The 24,341-nt window shown below is 41.8% G+C and overlaps 1 protein-coding gene across 1 annotated transcript in view; it reads right to left on the bottom strand.

Annotated features, from left to right (window-relative positions):
• The window catches only part of LOC135714068 (FAD synthase-like), a 102,063-nt gene extending 94,402 nt beyond the window's left edge, over positions 1-7,661 (bottom strand). The window contains exons 1-2 of the mRNA XM_065237338.1: positions 7,242-7,661; positions 7,095-7,186 (exon numbers count right to left, since the gene is read on the bottom strand). Of these exons, the coding sequence (XP_065093410.1) occupies positions 7,095-7,186; positions 7,242-7,284 (135 nt within the window). The 5' untranslated portion in view covers positions 7,285-7,661. The remainder of the gene's footprint in view (positions 1-7,094; positions 7,187-7,241) is intronic.
• Positions 7,662-24,341: the final 16,680 nt, after the last annotated feature.

Here is a 24,341-nt window from a genome sequence, read left to right as displayed (position 1 = left end):
TCTACAGTTCACGAGTTCAAGCTGCCCTTATTGGTGGAATTTCAAGCTGACTTTTGTCACCTCACCTCGCTCGCGGCGCAGAAGAAGGGGGATTATTGCTACTGAAAGAAACGTTCATATAGTAAACGTTTTAATTAAGAAAAGTCAGCTGCCTAAAAAAACAGCAATGCAAATTGGACTACAGTCCAATTACAATTTCGACGACTTATAAACATTTCGATGCAACCGACAGGACATTAAGACACATTATTGGACTCTCACAATGTAAGTGATACCGGGATCTGATCGCTGCAACCCTAAAAGTAACAGTTGGTTGGTAATAACTGAACTAAAAAAGAATACCAAATGCGATAATTTTTTTGTTGCGCAAAAACTTTTGCTGATTAAAAAATACATGTTTTAGTACATCATAATATTGTTAAGACTTGTCCCGGAGGAGATTTGAACTCGTTATTTTGGCGAGAGAGGCATGCATGTTAACCACTACGCTATGGACGTCTCCTTATTTTTAATTATACTTTATGAGCTCAAGATAAACTAGATGCATTGAGTTGTTTCGAAAACTAGGTTAAATGCTATTCCACATCTAGTTCCATATTATGCAGTAAGATCAACCGGTGAACACTCTTGTTTATTTCAGTTACCGTGGGGACGTAATTTTTGATTAGCCCCGGTCCCTTTCAAATTGTATCATTATTTATGTACGGTCCTTATATTTGAAATGACGTTTCACATTCATCTAGTGATGGCCGATTTTCATTCGAATAATTGATTAATCGATTAACGAACCGAAAAGTAAAATATTTGTAATCGGTTATATCGTGCCGATATAAGCATTAACATCTCCAAAGGATCATCACCGATCATTTCAAACATGTGCTGCACTCTCATTGGTTGAAAAATGGCAGCACAGCGAACAAAAACAAAATCGATTAGTTCTTAATCGAGTAATTAAAAAATGGGACATCTCTGATTTTGGTGTGATTGTTTGGATAAAAATGAGCGCAAAATTTCATCTCTACCGAGGGGGCAGCAAAACCACAAAATTACCTTGAATACGGGGGGTATTCATTGGATGAAAGGGACCGTGAAAAAGGACACTAAAATAGAAAGTTTTTCTTCCGACAGTTTCATCTTAGTATTCATCTTTGGTTAGATCGTGTAGCAAATGAGACCCGTCACATATTATTATTATTTTTCGATTAATATTAACTTTATATTGGAAAGATCAAGATGTAACGGATGAATTAAAACTCAATTGTAATAAAAATATATGGTAGGTTAATAATAGCATGGAGTATTTTGGCTTTATACGGGGGGTATAAGGTCAATATTTAATTTATTTAAAAATGGTTTGAAAAAAAATGACGCGCTTCAGAATCAACAAAGAGATTTTAATTCAAACTCTCATTAGCCAGCAAAAAAAAACAACATTCCTTGATCCTTTTTATATAGTTCTAGATGGGGCCATATTATTACCGACTGCTACAGGTTGATTGCGATCTGGGGAGCACTGGGAGTTTTCGAGCGACGCGTGCTTAGGACCATCTTTGGCAGAGGGTATATGAAAATGGTGAATGGAGTAAAAGAATCTAGATAGAGCTGGAATTAGGGCGTAACAGCCTTTGTAAACAATGACTTCTTTTGTTGATTTCTCGGAATTCAAGACACGCCTACACAAACCAACATATCCATCGGGTAGTAGAAGTCTTTCTCTAATCGATGGTTATGTCGATTCGCCTTGGAGAGCCATGACTTCCGCGAAATCATCGAGAGAAGTCATTGATTACAAAAGCTGTTACGCCCTAGTTCCAGCTCTATTTAGGAATGAACCACGAACTGGCGTAACTTTATGGCGAACCCAATATCCAGAAAGTCGCTAAAATTGGAAGGGTACAATGGACGGGACACGTTGTAAGAATGCCGGACAGCAATCCCGCAAAAATGGTGTTTTCCTCAAATCCGGCCGGTACAAGACGCAGAAAAGCACAGCGTGCTATGTGGTTAGACCAAGTGGAGTAAGATGTAGGAAGTGTGGGACGCTCGAGAAATTGGAGACAAGCAGCCAGGGACCGAGTTAGTTGGCGCAACTTGTTATACAGGTTAGGTTCCGAGGGACGTCGGATCAGCAAAAGTAAAGTAAGTATACAGACAAACAGACATAACACTCGCAAGATGTTCATCGAACAAGCATTTATCGATCAATTTAAAAGTACCTTAGTTGGTAGTACCGCCACCTGTGGCACGCATAGTCAATTCCCTTGCGTTTGACGTTTCCACAGTACCGCCATCTGTTCAGCGTACTACCCACCACAGTGTACTCAACAGAGGGCGGTAATGTTTTAACGACGATGTTTTACAGTGAGAAATATTCAATGTGTTATGTCTGTTTGTCTGTGGTAAGTATCTTATACGTTGGCTAAATTGTTATCCAAACTGCCTAAAAGTTCGAAGAATAGTTATTAGATAGTACAGAATTCTAAATTGGCATTATTTATGACAAATTTACATTAGAATTCTTAAATCTCAGTCTTTCCCTGATTGCGAACCACACTTTAAATTTTATATAAACTTGCGACCCATCTTGTGTACCATCATAAGGCTTGATGAAACTTATTCCGCCCGGAAACATGTTTTTTCGGAATTATGAAGTCATTATAGGGTTAACTACCCCATTTTCAGCCTATTAAGCACAACCCGCACTTAGTCCTTCTTTATCTAACGTAGTTTAGCACCAAACGGAATGTTATTATTACTGATGGCTTCCAAATTTATTTACCTTTCCGTATGTACCGTAAGATTTGATAAAGAGAAACCAATCGTTGAGATATTGTCAAAAGTCTAACACTGCTTCTTGACACCAAACTCGGCCTACGGATTCTAAACTCGTCCTAGCGCATTGAAACGCCATTGAAACGTCAATGAATTCACTTCGGCCTATCGGATGAAGATTAAACATTGTAATAATCATTGTATGTAGTCTACACTGGCTTGACGAAATGGAAATAAAGAATAAAGAATGAAGATAAAAATTGATTCGGTCGGAGCGCTTCTTTTGTTTTTGGGAATAATGGGTGCAAACCTTCATATCACGTGTTCTCATTGACTTCGTTCCGTAGCTTATTAACTAAAGTATCGTACCAAATGCATAATTGAATTGACGAACTCTGAAATAATGGATTTCTATTGAAGTTTTCTGCTCGATAGGCCCAAAACGGGCGATTAGGCCGAAGTAGTTCTCTACCCTACGTTATTATGACATTTTGTATTTTTAAGTTACAAGAGGACGTTGCAAAGGATGAGTTTGACGTATGAAACCTGTGCATTTAGTTTTCAGAGAGTCGCAATCAGCGAATTATTCATTAAATCACTTATGGCTGTAAGCTCCAATCGGTATTATCCTCGGATTATATCCCGATCAAGAATGTCCGGCTGCTTTGATGTCGACATCAGAGTTATTCAACACGATGCTATGCAAACAATTCGCAGATCATCCAAACAGGGACGGTATTAAAAGTTAATCCGAGTTGGAGCTTACCGCCATTATTGCGACTCTCTGAATCCAATATTAATAGGTTGAAAAAATGCACGAAACGAAAATCAATTATTTAATTCATGTGTTTCACTTATACATTTTTGCCAAAGCATCAGCCTTATACATTCCATAAAACAAACCACATAGGTCCTATTAGAATGCATGAAAGGTATGTGTGACCGCTTATACATTTCATTTGACACATGATCTTTTATTTCCCATCGGGATCCGTATTCGGTTTCCCCATCGGGATCCGTATTCGGTTTTCCCATTGGGACCCGTATTCAGTTTTCTCATCGGGATCCGTATTCGGTTTTCCCATCGGGATCCGTATTCGGTTTCCCCATCGGGATCCGTATTCGGTTTTCCCATCGGGATTCGTATTTGGTTTCCCCATTGGGACCCGTATTCGGTTTTCTCATCGGGACCCGTATTCGGTTTTCCCATCGGGATTCGTATTTGGTTTCCCCATTGGGACCCGTATTCGGTTTTCTCATCGGGACCCGTATTCGGTTTTCCCATCGGGATCCGTATTCGGTTTCCCCATTGGGACCCGTATTCGGTTTTCCCATCGGGATCCGTATTCGGTTTCCCCATCGGGATCCGTATTCGGTTTCCCCATTGGGACCCGTATTCAGTTTTCTCATCGGGATCCGTATTCGGTTTTCCCATCGGGATCCGTATTCGGTTTTCCCATCGGGATTCGTATTTGGTTTCCCCATTGGGACCCGTATTCGGTTTTCTCATCGGGATCCGTATTCGGTTTTCCCATCGGGATCCGTATTCGGTTTTCCCATCGGGATCCGTATTCGGTTTCCCCATTGGGACCCGTATTCGGTTTTCCCATCGGGATCCGTATTCGGTTTCCCCATCGGGATCCGTATTCGGTTTCCCCATTGGGACCCGTATTCAGTTTTCTCACATCGGGATCCGTATTCGGTTTTCCCATCGGGATCCGTATTAGGTTTCCCCATCGGGATCCGTATTCGGTTTTCCCATCGGGATTCGTATTTGGTTTCCCCATTGGGACCCGTATTCGGTTTTCTCATCGGGACCCGTATTCGGTTTTCCCATCGGGATCCGTATTCGGTTTTCCCATCGGGATCCGTATTCGGTTTCCCCATCGGGATCCGTATTCGGTTTTCCCATCGGGATCCGTATTCGGTTTCCCCATTGGGACCCGTATTCGGTTTTTCCAGCGGGATCCGTATTCGGTTTTCCCATCGGGATCCGTCTACGGAATCCCCATCGGGATCCGTATTCGGTTTCCCTATTGGGACCCGTATTCGGTTTTCCCATCGGGATCCGTATTCGGTTTTCCCATCGGGATCCGTATTCGGTTTCCCCATCGGGATCCGTATTCGGTTTCCCCATTGGGACCCGTATTCGGTTTTCCCATCGGGATCCGTATTCGGTTTCCCCATTGGGACCCGTATTCGGTTTTCCCATCGGGATCCGTATTCGGTTTTCCCATCGGGATCCGTCTACGGAATCCCCATCGGGATCCGTATTCGGTTTCCCTATTGGGACCCGTATTCGGTTTTCCCATCGGGATCCGTATTCGGTTTTCCCATCGGGATCCGTATTCGGTTTCCCCATCGGGATCCGTATTCGGTTTCCCCATTGGGACCCGTATTCGGTTTTCCCATCGGGATCCGTATTCGGTTTCCCCATTGGGACCCGTATTCGGTTTTCCCATCGGGATCCGTATTCGGTTTTCCCATCGGGATCCGTCTACGGAATCCCCATCGGGATCCGTATTCGGTTTCCCTATTGGAACCCGTATTCGGTTTTCCCATCGGGATCCGTATTCGGTTTTCCCATCGGGATCCGTATTCGGTTTCCCCATCGGGATCCGTATTCGGTTTCCCCATTGGGACCCGTATTCGGTTTTCCCATCGGGATCCGTATTCGGTTTCCCCATCGGGATCCGTATTCGGTTTTCCCATCGGGATTCGTATTTGGTTTCCCCATTGGGACCCGTATTCGGTTTTCTCATCGGAACCCGTATTCGGTTTTCCCATCGGGATCCGTATTCGGTTTTCCCATCGGGATCCGTATTCGGTTTCTCTATTGGGACCCGTATTCGGTTTTCCCATCGGGATCCGTATTCGGTTTCCCCATCGGGATCCGTATTCGGTTTCCCCATTGGGACCCGTATTCAGTTTTCTCATCGGGATCCGTATTCGGTTTTCCCATCGGGATCCGTATTCGGTTTCCCCATCGGGATCCGTATTCGGTTTTCCCATCGGGATCCGTATTCGGTTTTCCCATCGGGATCCGTCTACGGAATCCCCATCGGGATCCGTATTCGGTTTCCCTATTGGGACCCGTATTCGGATTTCCCATCGGGATCCGTATTCGGTTTCCCCATCGGGATCCGTATTCGGTTTCCCCATTGGGACCCGTATTCGGTTTTCCCATCGGGATCCGTATTCGGTTTCCCCATTGGGACCCGTATTCGGTTTTCCCATCGGGATCCGTATTCGGTTTTCCCATCGGGATCCGTCTACGGAATCCCCATCGGGATCCGTATTCGGTTTCCCTATTGGGACCCGTATTCGGTTTTCCCATCGGGATCCGTATTCGGTTTTCCCATCGGGATCCGTATTCGGTTTCCCCATCGGGATCCGTATTCGGTTTCCCCATTGGGACCCGTATTCGGTTTTCCCATCGGGATCCGTATTCGGTTTCCCCATCGGGATCCGTATTCGGTTTTCCCATCGGGATTCGTATTTGGTTTCCCCATTGGGACCCGTATTCGGTTTTCTCATCGGAACCCGTATTCGGTTTTCCCATCGGGATCCGTATTCGGTTTTCCCATCGGGATCCGTATTCGGTTTCCCCATTGGGACCCGTATTCGGTTTTCCCATCGGGATCCGTATTCGGTTTCCCCATCGGGATCCGTATTCGGTTTCCCCATTGGGACCCGTATTCGGTTTTCCCATCGGGATCCGTATTCGGTTTTCCCATCGGGATCCGTATTCGGTTTCCCCATTGGGACCCGTATTCGGTTTTCCCATCGGGATCCGTATTCGGTTTCCCCATCGGGATCCGTATTCGGTTTCCCCATTGGGACCCGTATTCAGTTTTCTCATCGGGATCCGTATTCGGTTTCCCCATTGGGACCCGTATTCGGTTTTCTCATCGGGACCCGTATTCGGTTTTCCCATCGGGATCCGTATTCGGTTTTCCCATCGGGATCCGTATTCGGTTTCCCCATTGGGACCCGTATTCGGTTTTCCCATCGGGATCCGTATTCGGTTTCCCCATCGGGATCCGTATTCGGTTTCCCCATTGGGACCCGTATTCAGTTTTCTCATCGGGATCCGTATTCGGTTTTCCCATCGGGATCCGTATTCGGTTTTCCCATCGGGATCCGTCTACGGAATCCCCATCGGGATCCGTATTCGGTTTCCCTATTGGGACCCGTATTCGGTTTTCCCATCGGGATCCGTATTCGGTTTTCCCATCGGGATCCGTATTCGGTTTCCCCATCGGGATCCGTCTACGGAATCCCCATCGGGCTTGTAGCTTTTAGTAAATACACTGACTAACCTGCAAAGAGATCTGGCTGCAAACTCCCCGCCCGGGATCCAGCTTCGGATTCCCTACCGGGATTCGGCTGGGACTGGTACCGGTACACTTTCCTAAAAAAAAAACATAATTACATTACATTAAATTAATAAATTCACATTTACTTACCAGAAAAACATTGCATCGCCACCAAAACTCGCGACGGACACATTATTGGCACTTTCCCGGGCTAATTCGTAAACAAATCAAACTTTTCCCACTGCGAAAAAAAACTGTACACGGCCAATGAGATCAACGCAAATTTGAGTACAGTGTACTCAATATCGAAAAAAGTGCAGGATGAGTAAATTTGCCGCATGTTTTCCTGTGGAAAACCTCAAAAATCTGCCCTAAAATAAGGAAAATTTACGAGAATCCAGAGAATCCAATCTTTGCTTTTCTCATATTCGGAACATGAGGGAAATTAATTCAAAACTGAGTTCCTGCACTTTTTGCGATTTATGAGTGAACTAACCTCAAATTTGGGTCGTTCTCATTCGCCGTGTAGTGCTGACTCAGGACAAAACAAACTTTGCATGCGGCGAGAGACCGAGGGACAACAATTTACATCGTGATGAACTTTGATTCTAATGTAACGTTAGGTTCTGTTGTCATTGGATGTATTCTGATGTTTTATGCGTGCAACAAATTACATCGTGATGATGTTTGATTCTAATGTAACGTTAGGTTCTGTTGTCATTGGATGTATTCTGATGTCAAATTTTACATCGTCAAGACGTTTGATTCTGATGTAACGTTTGAGGCTAATGTATTTTTATGTACTTGGACGTCACACTGAAGTCTGAATACATTAAGGTTACAGCAATACACGTTAAAATTTAATGTATTGAAGATGTCTGCTGATGTTTCCTATTACAATTTCTATTCGGGTTTCGCTTCTTTATTTTATTTATTGTAAATATTATTGTTTTCAAATTAAAATTAAAATTGTCTCAGGAGGGGTTTTGAATAATTTTATTTGTATGAATATTATTTAAAAAATACTTACCATTTCGATGTTTATTATGATGAACTCGTGCTCACGCATGCTAGCTGCCCAGCAGATTACAGGCGCAGTAGTAATCAACCGGGATGAAGCTCTGCACCAGCACGAAGCTCCGAAGAGAACCCAGATGTTCTTTTTCCCATCATTTTAGTAAACACTGATCGAATTCCACTCCGTTATTCGGACTTAGTATAATTTTGACGAAAATTTTAATCTTACCAATGTATAAATTTTGAAAAACCATAAAATGCATACAATTTAATCTATATTCGTTTTGTAATATTTTTGAGTGCAGCGAACGGAGGGTGCAAAATCTAGAAAAAGTACACTTGTCCGAAAAAGCAGTTTTATCTTGTGTGCTATCTTCATGCCATTTTAGATGTGTCGCACCCCTCGTAACAAACCCCTTATCTGCGAGGGGCACGCAATAGCCTTTTTGACTGCGTTGGATTTAAAGTACAAGGCGTTTAACTATGTAATTAAGTAATTAAAAATGAAAATTAAGTATGTCATGTAATTAAAATTAATTTCGCGTAATCAAAGCAGTGCCAGTGTAATTACTGTAATAAAAACATGTAGTTCAATTTGATTACGTAATTAATGTAATTAAAAATTAATTTTCTGTAATAAATGTAATTAAAGCTACACAAATGTAATTAAAACGTACCCAAATCCTTATTCTTGAACTATTTAAAAAAATTGAAGAAAACCCTTAACACATACTCGAATGAATTAATTTATTCAAAAACTCTTCTTACACCCTGATATACGCATATCAATGTTTTACTAGACTACAAACATGACCAATTCTGCGAATACTTAGACTAAATTTCTTGGAGCACCATGCTAGAGTTGGAAACTGAAATAATTTGAACTCTTAATATGGTCATTACCGACGGATTTTCGTAAAATAATGAAGTTTGATATGTCACACGAGGGGTTCTGGTTCTTATTGGGAGTTGGATATCTACCCGGGGGGGGGGGGACAATTAAATGGGACTGTGGACTGTCTAAGACCATTATTAGCCGTGCAGAATCATGAAGTTTGAAGTTTGCCCGGGGACACAGGAACATGCCCGAGAGGGCTAGTGTGACCGTCGAGTCACATTAAGGCCATTACCAGCCAAAGTTTGGAAAATCATGAATTTTGATATGTCGCACGATGGGTTTTTGGTTCTTGTTGAGAATTTGCCACTTCTCCGGGGGCACCGGAACATGTCTGGGAGGGCTACTGTGACCATGGACTCTCAATAAGACCGTTACTGGCGAAGATTTGTAAAATCATGAAGTTTGATATGTCGCACGATGGGTTTCGTTCTTGTTGAGAATTGGCCACTTCCCCGGGGGCACCGGAACATTCCCGGAAGGGCTAGTGTGACCATGGACTTTCAATAAGGCCATTACTGGCCAAGATTTGTAAAATCATGAAGTTTGATATGTCGCACGATAGGTTTCGTTCTTGTTGAGAATTGGCCACTTCCCCAGGAGCACCGGAACATTCCCGGAAGGGCTAGTGGGACCATGGACTTTCAATAAGGCCATTACTGGCCAAGATTTGTAAAATCATGAAGTTTGATATGTCGCATGATGGGTTTTGGTTCTTGTTGAGAATTGGCCACTTCCCCGGGGCACCGGAACATTTCCGGGATGCCCAATGTGATTGTGAACCATCGAAATAGCTGCCACTGGTCCAATTACATCGTTTGAGAGAAAAAAACATGATGTTCATCGTGTGTATACTTATTACAGAACATTATTAGCCGAATGCCGACCAAAAGTGACCCCAACGGGAACCGATATAACTGTAATTCTGTTTTCGTTCGCATCCACTGAATTAAATTCGTTATTTCTTAGGTTGAACCAGGTAGCACAAACAAACATTCCTTTCATTGTCGCATTCTCCGGTGCTTTGACAGGGACGTGATCCAGGATATAGTTCATTGCCCTGCCCACACCTCGGCAGTATTGAAATCCGACTACATTTCCAATCACGAACCGATCGTTGCATGTGAATTGACACCAATCACCAACGTAGATTTCCTCGTAGGTCCCGGGAGATGTATGTTTATAGGGTCTATTCTGAAGTCATAACAGCGGTAGCGATACAATTTATCAGAGCTGACATTATCCTTAACGTAGCAAAAGGGCCTGTGAAATTTTTGTTTCACGGGCCAATAACGAAAGGGTCTAACGGTACGCTGGGGGAAATTTAAGTACATTTCTCGTTGTACATTAATGGAGTTAATGTACTTAATTTATGCGACTTGTAATTAAAACTGAAATTCGTACTTAAAAGTAATTAAATCAAAACATTTCCGACGCTCGTAATTAAAGTAATTAATCATGTAGTTAACTGTAATTATTGTACTTAAAAAAGGCTTGCGTAGGAGTTAAAGGTTATTGCGTGCCCCTCGCTTATCTGTTATAAGATAGCCCATAACACTTATATTCGTGACATATTTAGTGTATATGTGTGATACAATAAAAATATGTTTTGCATCTTATAGTTGAATGTGATGTGTTTTCACACATAATTTTGATGTTTGAGCGCTGAGTGGTGCTAACTTCTAACTGATTGGTGCAAGGCAAACGTGAGTAGGTGCATATAAATGATTTGTTTGAAATAACATTTTTTTTTGTGAATTTTTCCGCAGGGATACGTCCAGCAGGAGCAGGCGCGGGAGGAAAACGTGCAGAAAGGGGACGAAGAGGCTCAAAGCGGCGAAGTATTTGCTAGACCCTCTGAGGCACCTTTCGACAGACACGGGATGACTCAAACGGAAAACGTCTCCACGCGGAAAATCCCTCTGAAATTACCGATGTATTACGTATAAAGTAACAAAAAACACTTTGAATGCATGTATCTTTAATATTTCATTGTGTATATTTTTTAATATTTTTAGTACATATAAAATATATGAACTTGACACGTAAACATTATTGTGTATACCATGACTTTCATTTTAAAAAGACACATAATCTTTATTTTCAACCAAGAAATAAATGTTATAAACCTCACACATAAATTTTATTAGCCAAAGCAAATGAAATTCATTTATTTTAGAACATTGATTTTATTTGCGGGAAACCAAATAATTTTTATGTTCTCAAACATATTTTTTATTTGTGAAGGCTAATTGCAAAAAAATATGTGGTTTCACACATAAATGGTATACGGAAATTCTCGTCGGTGTAGGAAAAACCAATAACCCCTCATTTTATCTGTCAATCTTTCATAGCGAATCAAAACAAACATTGCGTAGTACTAGAATTTCGACTAGAATGGGGTACGTTAATCGTTTGCTTGGGACCAATAGGCTAGTCAAGTAGCGAGCTAATTTAAAATCGTTAGTTTTGTATTGATTGTTGGTACAGCCCTAACCCAGTGGTAGTGGTGTTGCCATGTGGTACACTGAAAAATTGCAATAGCAGGTTAGTCACCAAAGTTTTCGAGCCGCTCCGTATGTCACTTCGTTTGTGGTCTTCAAAGTGATAACAAGATGACAAAACATCTTTATTTTGAGTAATTGAGCAATTTACTTCTGTTTACCATCATATTTACGAAGCAGCATTGATGGAGCCATGAAATGAAATGAATATATCTTATGAAAGTTCACCTGGAAAAGTCAAAGATGCACATCAGTCTGATCGTAAAAACGTTTTCTTCTTCAATTCGAATGTTATATTGGAAGGATTTCACGCAGGCTTGATGAAAATTATGATTTAATGCTAATTTTCACGAATTTTATATGCAGTCTGTCAACATTATCATCATCATGCAGTGGCGACATCTGCGTTGAGCTTTTGCGGCAATCTTCCAATGGACAAGTGCACCGATGGGTTTGAGTTCACTCACTCGAGAAAAAGTGACACAAGCTGCGGGCAATTTTTCTAATTTTTCTAATCATGAACACTAAATGTTTTAATGAATAATGATAATTTGAACATTTAGTGTTCATGATTAGTAAAAATTGCCCACGCTTGTATAACTGATGTAAGAACTCAGCACTCACCAACTACCTACTCGGAGATCAAACATACAGCACCCGGTCGACTCAGGCGACAAGAGCAAGCTCCGGAACACCCAGGGTCGGCTAGCTACCGGGTAATCAAAGGGTTTCGCGATACAAAAACGAAGAACTTTCACTTTTCTTTAGATGCTTTTATTTGCCACTTTCTGTGTTGTGTGCGTGTTGTTCTGTGTTTATAATTTCGTGTAATTTGTGTCGTGTAGCCTAATCGTGTTATTTACTGTACCGGTACATACCGCTGCTGCCGTTGATGGTGAATCGGGATGGCCAACACAGTGACTCCTGTCCTACTGTGCGGCCGGAACTCTCGCCAGATTGGCGAAGCGAGCGGATGGGTCCTGGTTCACGTTCAAAAACAGCAACCACTGCACTTAGCTAATTAAAATGCGTCTTAGCACACGGACGCCTGATATTAAAAGAGGCCGATTTTGGGCAATGGCCGTTCTTTCTCCCAATTTTCCTTCATCCCGTCATCCCGTCATTCTTGTTTGTATAGTTGTTTGTAGCTCTATGGTGGACATAACGTAACGGCACAACATTTTCACAGCGGTACAGAACCCTATCACTTCTGTGGTATACTACTGTTTTTGCACAAGAAACGTGAAGGTTCTGAATATATAACATAAATGACAAAAACCTATGAATTTGTGACCAAACGGTTACACTATCCACCACCCCGATAAAAAAAATGTGAAAGCACGAAGTGATTTTGCATTTTTTAATTTGCTCCCTAAAGTCATCTTCGACCATCATAGGTTCGTGGATGTGCAACATAAACAACATTCAATTCACAATCTATAAACAATGTATCTCTAAAACGCGCGAAATCATAATTCAACTTTACTACAAATTAAAAATATAAATAATAAAAACATGCTAAAATATTGGTTCTCGAGAACATACACAATTATTATATTTAAAATTATTAAAATGAAAATAATTCAACACATGCAATAATCTAACAAAATAAATAAATAAAATTATTAAAATAATCCCGTATTATGGGTAGACAACTCTCTTTGTATCATTTTACATTATTGCTGCGCAGCGAAAAACAATTATATTTACACAACCCTATTTACAAGTATTTACACCACTTTAGATCACACCGTTCGTGAAACTTCTTCAAAGTGCTTTATACAGAAATAAAGATTTATGTCGGCAATCCTTTACTTTAAATTTTCTATGATTTCGATGTACACATTTAAAAATCTTTATTGCTCGATACTTACATTTAAGATTATTTCTTCATCGGTCATATGATAGTAATCTATAAAGGTGCCATACTAAATTTCTTTTAATTTCGATATCTCACATGGACTTTAGTATTCTTTACAAATATTCATCAAGAAATATTTAAATACTGATATCATCGTAACTTTGAACTTTGACAAAGAACAACAAAGATTGCCATCGATGCACATTTATAATCTCCTTGTTATCGATTTGCATCGCTGGTTAAAGAGAGTTCGAGAGTTCGAGACACACCAGGTGACAGATAACAATGTTTATATTATTTATCGACATATTCGGCATTTCATCGGAAGAAGCAATCTGCTGGTAAATGAACGAGAAGACCGATGGCCGTGACGCAACAAATGTTTACCATTGTAGTTCTTCACGTTTTATATTTAATAACCCGTGAGAGCATGCGTGGTGGGATTCTCGGCATTTGGAACCCAATGAGGAAAATTAATACCTTTTTGAACTCTATTACACCTACATGGCTGACTGGTTGATGGTTATGACAAAACAATATTGAATTCATGTATGAAAAGATTTACAGAAATTTCAATACACCACATACTAGAGTGTGTTTGCCTGTCGTTGATAAGCTCATCAACAGCAGCCGTGGACCCGAGGATTAGCAACCAACAACGAAATCAGTAAACCCCAGATGGCCTGGGATCGAAACTAGAAATTATGCAGATAAAAAATCACAAATAAAATCAGCAGTTGTGTATCGATATTTTGATTTTACAACAGAAATCGATATTTTGATCTGGCAACACAATCGATATTTTAACATTGGTAACGATTGGTAGCAATATTTTGAGACAGATCTTTATAAACGATTCACGATTAGACTTTTAGCATCTTTACAATTATTCATGAAATGGTGACGATCGCTATCGATTTTTCTTATGAATGGCTTTGAAGATCGATGTATAGAAAATTAAAGAAAATTAACAAAATGGTTGGTCGGGATTCGGTACGCACGGCTGAATCCCCTGGCGGGATTAATTCGCCGGCGGGCAAACTGTCAACTGTTGACATTTCGCGTGACATTTCGTATTGTATCAATTGCAACTGTCACAGCATATCTATTGTTTTTATTGTTTATTTACTTTATGCGTAACAGCCCGAATAGAAATTGTAATGTAGAAAACATCAGCAGACATCTTCAATACATTAAATTTTAACGTATATTGCTGTACCCTTAATGTATTCAGACTTCAGTGTGACGTCCAAGTACATAAAAATACATTAGCCTCTAACGTTACATCAGAATCAAACGTCTTGACGATGTAAAATTTGACATCAGAATACATCCAATGACAACAGAACCTAACGTTACATTAGAATCAAACTTCATCACGATGTAATTTGTTGCACGCATAAAACATCAGAATACATCCAATGACAACAGAACCTAACGTTACATTAGAATCAAACTTCATAACGATGTAATTTGTTGCACGCATAAAACATCAGAATACATCCAATGACAATAGAACCTAACGTTACATTAGAATCAAACTTCATCACGATGTAAATTGTTGCACGCATAAAACATTAGAATACATCCTATGACACAACAATAAAAAGTGGCTTGCAGTGCAGTGATGCCTCCTATGCATAGTTTTGTGACATTATCAATTGCAAATAAAATTTAGAATCTTTAGAAGAGTGGAAACGCTAATAAAAGTGCACTTAGACGTTGTATCGTCTTGACGCCTTCAGCGCACTTATTCTTCATTCACCAAGGTATAAGTGCGATGAAGACACAACAACAATTTAACGTAAAACCGCACTTTTATTAGTGTTTCCGCATTCATAATCTCATAAATGTGCCCAAATCGCAATCCTCGACGCAATCATATAAAATAGCACATTGCGATTACAAGGTAGAGCTTACCACCATTAACTCTTGCACGACTGACATAGCCTCAAATCACTGAAAGAAATTTTGGCATGCCCTGTGGGCAATGTTTATTTGTAAGTAAAATAAATGCTCTGGTGACGTTACAGTGCAAGAGTTAATTAGTGTTTTAATTGATTATTATCGTTTCAATTGAAAACTGATTTTACTTTTGTTCTGTACGTTAAACATAACGTTGGCCATAGTGTTCCGTATACCGCATCCGTGTACGAATACAGCACACTATGTCCGACGTTATGTTTAACGTATATACAGATCGTTTTCAACGAGGTTTTCATTTGAAACGATAATATTAATTCCAAGGCAAACGAAGAAAATCATCTGGCCACCCTGCATGCATATGGTTATAGTCCATTCTATGCGCTCGAGTATTGATGGTCCGAATGTGAGGATAACAATAACAAACCAGCATATCTGGCTGAAGCGAAAGTGAGGATAACAAACATCGCACTTGAAAATGGGATTGCGCAAGTGTGCGTGTTATGAACGACAGAAAGGTCAATGTCGTTCTCATTTTGAAGTAAAGCTCTATACATCGCTGCTGCATTAGCGTATACCAAAATTATTCAGGGTGTAGGTGTCAGATGGACGTTCCATTACAAACCACTGATGTTGACCTGTCAATGACTCGCGTTATTTGGCGTTTATTAGCTGAATCGCAAAAAGAAAACTAGAGTCCCTGAGGCCCTCGGCCCATGCAAAGTTTGTTTTGTCCTGAGTCAGCACTACACGGCGAATGAGGATGCCCCAAATTTGAGTTTAGTTCACTCATAAATCGCAAAAAGTACAGGAACTCAGTTTTGAGTTAATTTCCCTCTGTTTTTCCAGGATTTCCAGGTTTTTCCAGGAAAATTTGTCCGAATATTAGAAAAGTAAAGATTGGATTCTGTGGATTTTCGTCAATCCTAATTTTCCGGAAGATTTTTGAGGTTTTCCACAGGAAAACATGAGGCAAATCTCAAGGCAAATTTACTCATCGCTGCGTTCCTGTACTTTTTGCGATTTTGACTGTATTCAAATTTGGGTCGATCACATTGGCCGTGTACAGTTTTTTTTCGCGGTGTTAAAAGATCGATTTCGATCGAATTTGTCCGGGAAAGTGCCGATGTGTCCGTCGCGAGTTTTGGTGGCGATTCGGTGTCCAACGTTGCGGTAAATTAGCAACTTTTAGGCTTGCTGGCTGCTGGTCTCTCGCCAGTTTTGGCGATTGCAAGTCCCGCGATACACCCTGGAAGGCTGTTTTTCAGGTATGTGGGCTGTTTTTCAGGTGAATTAATTTAATGTAATTATGTTTTTTTTAGGAAAGTGCACCAGTCCGGAGCCTGATACCGGTAGCGAGTCCGAAGCTGGATCCCGGCGGAAGTTCGAAGCCGGATCTCTTTGCAGGTTAGTGAATGTGTTTACTGTTTTTTTGTTTTGATTGACGAATAAATAAATAAATACTAAAAGCTAAAAACTAAAGTGGAAGTGGACCACGATGGAAATCCGATGACGGATTCCATAGATGGATCCCGATGACGGGTTCCGTAGGCGGATCCCGATGACGGGTTCCATAAACGGATCCCGATAACGGGTTCCGTAGACGGATCCCGATGACGGGTTCCATAGACAGATCCCGATGGGGAAACCGAATACGGATCCCAATGGGGAAACCGAATACGAGTCTCGATTGGAATTCCGTAAAAGGATCCCGATGGGAAAACCGAATACGTATCCTGATGGGGAAACCGAATACGGATCCCGATTGGGATTCTGTAGATGGATCCCGATGGGGAAACCGAATACGTATCCTGATGAGGAGACCGAATACGGATCCCGATGGGGAAACCGAATACGGGTCCCGATGGGGAAACCGAATACGGATCCCGTTGGGGAAACCGAATACGGATCTTGATGGGGAAACTGAATACGTATCCTGATGGGGAAACCTAATACGGATCCCGATGGGGAAACCGAATACGGGTCCCAATGGGGAAACCAAATACGGATCCCGATCACGGGTTCCATAGACAGATCCCGATGGGGAAACCGAATACGGATCCCGATGGGGAAACCGAATACGAGTCCCGATTGGAATTCCGTAAAAGGATCCCGATGGGAAAACCGAATACGGATCCTCCCGATGGGGAAACCGAATACGAATCCCAATGGGGAACCCGAATACGGATCCCGTTGGAGAAAACGGATAGACGGATCCCGATGGGGAAACCGAATACTAATCCCGATGGGAAAATCGAAAACGGATCCCGATGGGGAAATCAAATACGTATCCTGATGGGGAAACCGAATACGGATCCCGATTGGGATTCTGTAGATGGATCCCGATGGGGAAACCAAATACGTATCCTGATGAGGAAACCGAATACGGATCCCGATGGGGAAACCGAATACGGGTCCCGATGGCGAAACCGAATACGGATCCCGTTGGGGAAACCGAATACGGATCTTGATGGGGAAACTGAATACGTATCCTGATGGGGAAACCGAATACGGATCCCGATGGGGAAACCGAATACGGGTCCCAATGGGGAAACCAAATACGGATCCCGATCACGGGTTCCATAGACAGATCCCGATGGGGAAACCGAATACGGATCCCGATGGGGAAACCGAATACGGATTCCGATGGGGATTCCGTAGACGGATCCCGATGGGGAAACCGAATACGGATCCCGATGGGGAAACCGAATACGAATCCCGTTGGGGAAACCGGATACGGATCTTGATTGGGAAACTGAATACGTATCCTGATGGGGAAACCGAATACGGATCCCGATGGGGAAACCGAATACGGGTCCCAATGGGGAAACCGAATACGGATCCCGATTAGGATTCCGTAGACGGATCCCGATGGGGAAACCGAATACGTATCCTGATGGAGAAACCGAATACGTATCCTGCTGGGGAAACCGAATACGAATCCCGATGGGGAAATCGAAAACGGATCCCGATGGGGGAACCGAATACGGATCCCGATTGGGATTCCGTAGACGGATCCCGATGGGGAAACCGAATACGTATCCTGATGGGGAAACCGAATACGGATCCCGATTGGGATTCTGTAGATGGATCCCGAAGGGGAAACCGAATACGTATCCTGATGAGGAAACCGAATACGGATCCCGATGGGGAAACCGAATACGGATCCCGATGGGGATTCCGTAGACGGATCCCGATGGGGAAACCGAATACGGATCTTGATGGGGAAACTGAATACGTATCCTGATGGGGAAACCGAATACGGGTCTTGATGGAAATTCCGTAGACGGATCCCGATGGGGAAACCGAATACGGATCCCGATGGGGAAACCTAATACGGGTCTTGATGGGGATTCCGTAGACGGATCCCGATGGGGAAACCGAATACGGATCTTGATGGGGAAACTGAATACGTATCCTGATGGGGAAACCGAATACGGATCCCGATGGGGAAACCGAATACGGATCCCGATGGGGAAACCGAATACGGATCCCGTTGGGGAAACCGAATACGGATCTTGATGGGGAAACTGAATACGTATCCTGATGGGGAAACCGAATACGGATCCCGATGGGGAAACCGAATACGGGTCCCAATGGGGAAACCAAATACGGATCCCGATCACGGGTTCCATAGACAGATCCCGATGGGGAAACCGAATACGGATCTAGATTGGGAAACTGAATACGTATCCTGATGGGGAAACCGAATACGGATCCCGATGGGGAAACCGAATACGGGTCCCAATGGGGAAACCGAATACGGATCCCGGTTAGGATTCCGTAGACGGATCCCCATGGGGAAACCGAATACGTATCCTGATGGGGAAACCGAATACGAATCCCGATGGGGAAATCGAAAACGGATCCCGATGGGGAAACCGAATACGGATCCCGATGGGGAAACCAAATACGGATCCCGATGGGGATTCCGTAGACGGATCCCGATGGGGAAACCAAATACGGATCTTGATGGGGAAACTGAATACTTATCCTGATGGGGAAACCGAATACGGGTCTTGATGGAAATTCCGTAGACGGATCCCGATGGGGAAACCGAATACGGATCCCGATTAGGATTCCGTAGACGGATCCCGATGGGGAAACCGAATACGTATCCTGATGGAGAAACCGAATACGTATCCTGATGGGGAAACCGAATACGAATCCCGATGGGGAAATCGAAAACGGATCCCGATGGGGAAACCGAATACGGATCCCAATGGGGAAACCGAATACGAGTCTCGATTGGAATTCCGTAAAAGGATCCCGATGGGAAAACCGAATACGTATCCTGATGGGGAAACCGAATACGGATCCCGATTGGGATTCTGTAGACGGATCCCGATGGGGAAACCGAATACGTATCCTGATGGAGAAACCGAATACGTATCCTGATGGGGAAACCGAATACGAATCCCGATGGGGAATTCGAAAACGGATCCCGATGGGGAAACCGAATACGGATCCCAATGGGGAAACCGAATACGAGTCTCGATTGGAATTCCGTAAAAGGATCCCGATGGGAAAACCGAATACGTATCCTGATGGGGAAACCGAATACGGATCCCGATGGGGATTCCGTAGACGGATCCCGATGGGGAAACCGAATACGGGTCCCGATGGGGAAACCGAATACGTATCCTGATGGAGAAACCGAATACGGATCCCCATTGGAAAACCGAATACGTATCATGATGGGGATTCCGTAGACGGATCCCGATGGGGCAACCGAATACGGATCCTGATGGGGAAACCGAATACGGGTCTTGATGGGGATTCCTGTACATTGCAAAGATTGTTTCTATATGTCCTATTTTTGCAATACAAATTATATCTATGTGTCGGACACATACTGAATATGTGTTCATTCTATTTATTTGACTCATAAATTTCATGTGCGCTTCTGGGTGAATTCTGTTTATGTGTGGTCACATGTAAATCATGTGGAATTTTACATGGGAATTCTTCAATAAAAATGTGTGGAATTCTATTATTCTTCTTTCCTTTATTTAACGTCGGTCTCTGTTCCGCAATCTAGTGCCAATCACCGACGGACATCGATTGCCATCCATTGACGGCAATCGAATGTGCAGGAAGGCAGCTTCCACACCTGCGTAGGATATCGCACCCATTCAACATACATGGGCCGGGACCAACGGCTTTACTTTTCTTCCGAAGGAAGACGTGACCAGAGATTTTTATGCCTCAGAAAAATCCCACCGACCCCGGCTGGGATTGAACGCAGACCCATTGGGGTGTTAGAAAGCAGTCACGCTTACCACTACACCACGGGCGCCGGCATGGAATGCTATTAGTGTAGTGCCATTAATTTTCGATCCGTGTGGAAAACCTGGAATTGGGTTGTATAGTTTCGAAAAACAAACAAATTTTTGTACATCATCTGAACGAGCTTCGTTTTCTGAGCACAAATATATTTTTATCGTTTCCAGACATTCATCTCGATTTGTAAACCAAGATTTAAATTGTCGATAAATTGTATTAGATGAAATTAATATCCATTAAATGAGAGTTCGCTCTATGGCGAGGGCCGCTAAAATGGTGATATTTGCAAATGTAATCGCACTGATTTATCATAGTTCATGTGAACCAAAATTTATGAAATTTTGGATTTAGGTTCCATTTTTAAACGATTTTTTTTTAAGTCTATCAATATTGGATTCAGAGAGCAAGCGGCGGTAAGCTCCAACACGGATTAACTTTCAATACCGTCCCTGTTTGGATGATCTGCGAATTGTTTGTATAGCGAATAACTCTGATATCGACATCAAAGCAGCCGGATATTCTTGATCGGGATTTAATCCGAGGATAATACCGATTGGAACTTAGCCATAAGTGATTTAATGAATTCGCTGATTGCGACTCTCTGAAAATTAAATGCACAGGTTTTATACGTCAAACTCATCCTTTGCAACGTCCTCTTGTAACTTAAAAATACAAAATGTCATCATAACGTATAATGACTTCATAATTCCGGAAAAAAAACATGTTTCCGGGCGGAATAAGTTTCATCAAGCCTTATGATGGTACACAAGATTGGCCACAAGCAGTGGCGTTTCCTTAACCTCAATCTACCTGTGCACCAGCTCTCAAAACATAAACAATTATCAAAATATTGCTTGCAATGGATGGATATCGAGTAAACTAGAAGATTAAGTGTATTTTTCAACCGATTCGAGTATGAATAAGGCATTAAATCTGGTTTTGTATAACAAAGTTGCGCCAACTAACTCGGTCCCTGGTTGCTTGTCTCCAATTTCTCGAGCGTCCCACACTTCCTACATCTTGCTCCACTTGGTCTATAGTCTATGGTCTATAACCACCTAGCACGCTGTGCTTCTCTGCGTCTTGTACCGGCCGGATTTGAGGAAAACGCCATTTTTGCGGGATTGTTGTCCGGCATTCTTACAACGTGTCCCGCCCATTGTACCCTTCCACCTTTAGCGACTTTCTTGATATTGGGTTCGCCATAAAGTTACGCCAGTTCGTGGTTCATTCTTCTCCTCTATACACCATTTTCATATACCCTGCCAAAGATGGTCCTAAGCACGCATCGTTCGAAAACTCCCAGTGCTCCTCGAGCATTGTCCATTGTCATATTTTTCATGCACAATAATTTTGTTTATTATATATTTGCAGTTCGTCAATAAGGTAGAAGACTGGCAGCCCAAAACTTTCCGCATTTTTGGATCATCTGTAGAACAGGCAGAGATCTGGAGGCGCAGCGATCACATTGTCATGATTGTCTGGTAGTTCACTCAAAAATGCTATAACAATCGCCAAGCTCGCTGTAATGTCACCAAGTGCCTCGTCACCCACGAATAGGTGCCTATGTCAGTGGTCTAACAACTCTTAGCGCGCTAATGGCATAGTTCCCCTGCCGCATAGAGAGTTGCCACAATGATATTAGGTTAGCTAAGGTCAGTTAACTGACTGGTGGGAAACGGGAGCTTAAGCAATGGCTATTCTTTATGCATTTAAGAGATAGTCTACCAGAATGGATAACTTTTTTTGTACAATTTTATGTTTTCTGATGGTTTCGGTTGTGCAAAACATGAGAATTAACTTTTTCAATGCTTTCAATTGTACAAAGCATTAGAGCTAGAAACATGATGTTGTAAACACTACACACCTTAACTGGTAGTTTGCTAAAAAAAAATGCTACAACAATCGTCAAGCTCGCTGTAATGTCACCAAGTGCCTCGTCACCTACAAATTGGCGCCTATGTCAGTGGTCTAATAACTCTTAGCGCGCTAATGGCATAGTTCCCCTGCCGCATAGAGAGTTGCCGCAATGATATTAGGTTAGCTAAGGTCAGTTAACTGATTGGTGGGAAACGGGAGCTTCAGCATTGACTATTATGTACGCATTTTTATGATGCTATCTAACAACAATGGTGTGTAGTGTTTACACGATCATGTTTCTTATTCTAATGTGTTGTAAATATAATTGAAAGCATTTGAAAAGTAAGATTCTAGTGTTTTGTATATCTAAAAACATTAGTAAACATCTACATTTGAAAACATTCAAACAACGTTTACTTTAAACGTTTTGTACATCTGAAAACATCAGAGAACAACCAACACGAAGTACAATTGACAACATCCGAACAACGTTTAGTTCTAACGTTTTTTACATCCGAAAACATCCAAAAAACGTTTGGTTCTAGCATCGGGAAACATCTACGTTAGAAAACATCAGAATACATTTACATATAAAAACATCCGAACAACGTTTAGTTCTAACGTTTTTTACATCCGAAAACACCCAAAAAACGTATGATTCTAACATCAGGAAACATCTACATTAGAAAACATCAGAAAACATTTACATATAAAAACATCCAAACAACGTTTAGTTCTAACGTTAAGTACATCCAGAAACATCCAAAAACGTTTGGTTCTAACATCAGGAAACATCTACATTAGAAAACATCAGAAAACGTTTACATATAAAAACATCCGAACAACGTTTAGTTCTAACGTTTTCTACATCCGAAAACATCCTTAAAACGTTTGGTTCTAATGTCAATAGATTGAAATTTTTGACGTCAGACCGACATTAGAATGGCAAAATTTTGTTCCAAAATTTCTGATGTATACACCATGTTACGTTGCTTAAATACAACTAAATCATAATGTTTTCTAATGTTTGACATCAGGCATACATTTGATTTCGATGCTGATGTAGACATCAGAATCAAACGTTGGGCTAATGTAAATTTCTATTCGGGAGTGTGAAATCGGGAAAACATTGAAAAGATTAAAGTTTTAAAAGTGGCCAAATTTGGACGAAACGTTTCGGTAAGTAGTACGGACGTATATAGCATAACGAGTATTGACTTCGTTTGTATGCGTGTGTGTCTTTTTAGGAGAGCTCACGTATTTGGGTTGTTGTGCTAAGCGGCTACAATCTTTGCTCGAAAGATTGACCCATAGTCAACCCAATAATTCCCGGGATACCGTGAAAGCCATCTTGATGGTGCAAGATGCATTCAGGTAAGTAAAGTGTACACATTAAAATCAATCAACAATGATTGAATGTTTGATTTTAACTAGGCCGATTAAAACATGGGGTTGTTCCACCCCGACATTTTTACAGGTCGTAGATGAGGGCAAGACGTCATCCCTCTTCGTCTACCGATTCTGCCAATGCCGGTGGATCCCCGAAATAGATCAGGTAAGTATGATCCATTCCCAAATTGTTAGCTATCCTTCCGTTTAATGACTGACCGGATTCCTTCATCCCTCAGTCCAACTTGGATAGGTATAGACTAACCAAATTAACGATTCTCCTTAACAAATTAACACAATCGACTAACATTCCATAGTCCTTCGGTGTTAAAAATTGATAAAAATTTACTTTCTCTTTTTATATTCCAGGTTATTTTTCATCCGACACAAACCGACGTTAGCCCTTGTGACTGGGGACAAAAAGTAATTCCCACACGACACTGGATGACGGACTTGTGAGTGGAATGTACCTAGGAATAAAAAGGAGAAAATATATGTTTCTAAATTGTATAAAT

The sequence above is a fragment of the Ochlerotatus camptorhynchus genome, unplaced genomic scaffold, assembly GCF_037179485.1.
Source record: "Ochlerotatus camptorhynchus isolate MF236.1 unplaced genomic scaffold, CSIRO-AGI_Acam_v1.1 ptg000603l, whole genome shotgun sequence".
NCBI lineage: Eukaryota > Metazoa > Arthropoda > Insecta > Diptera > Culicidae > Ochlerotatus > Ochlerotatus camptorhynchus.
The sequence above is the reverse complement of the archived record's forward strand: the minus strand, read 5'-3'. Positions and strand labels throughout refer to the sequence as shown.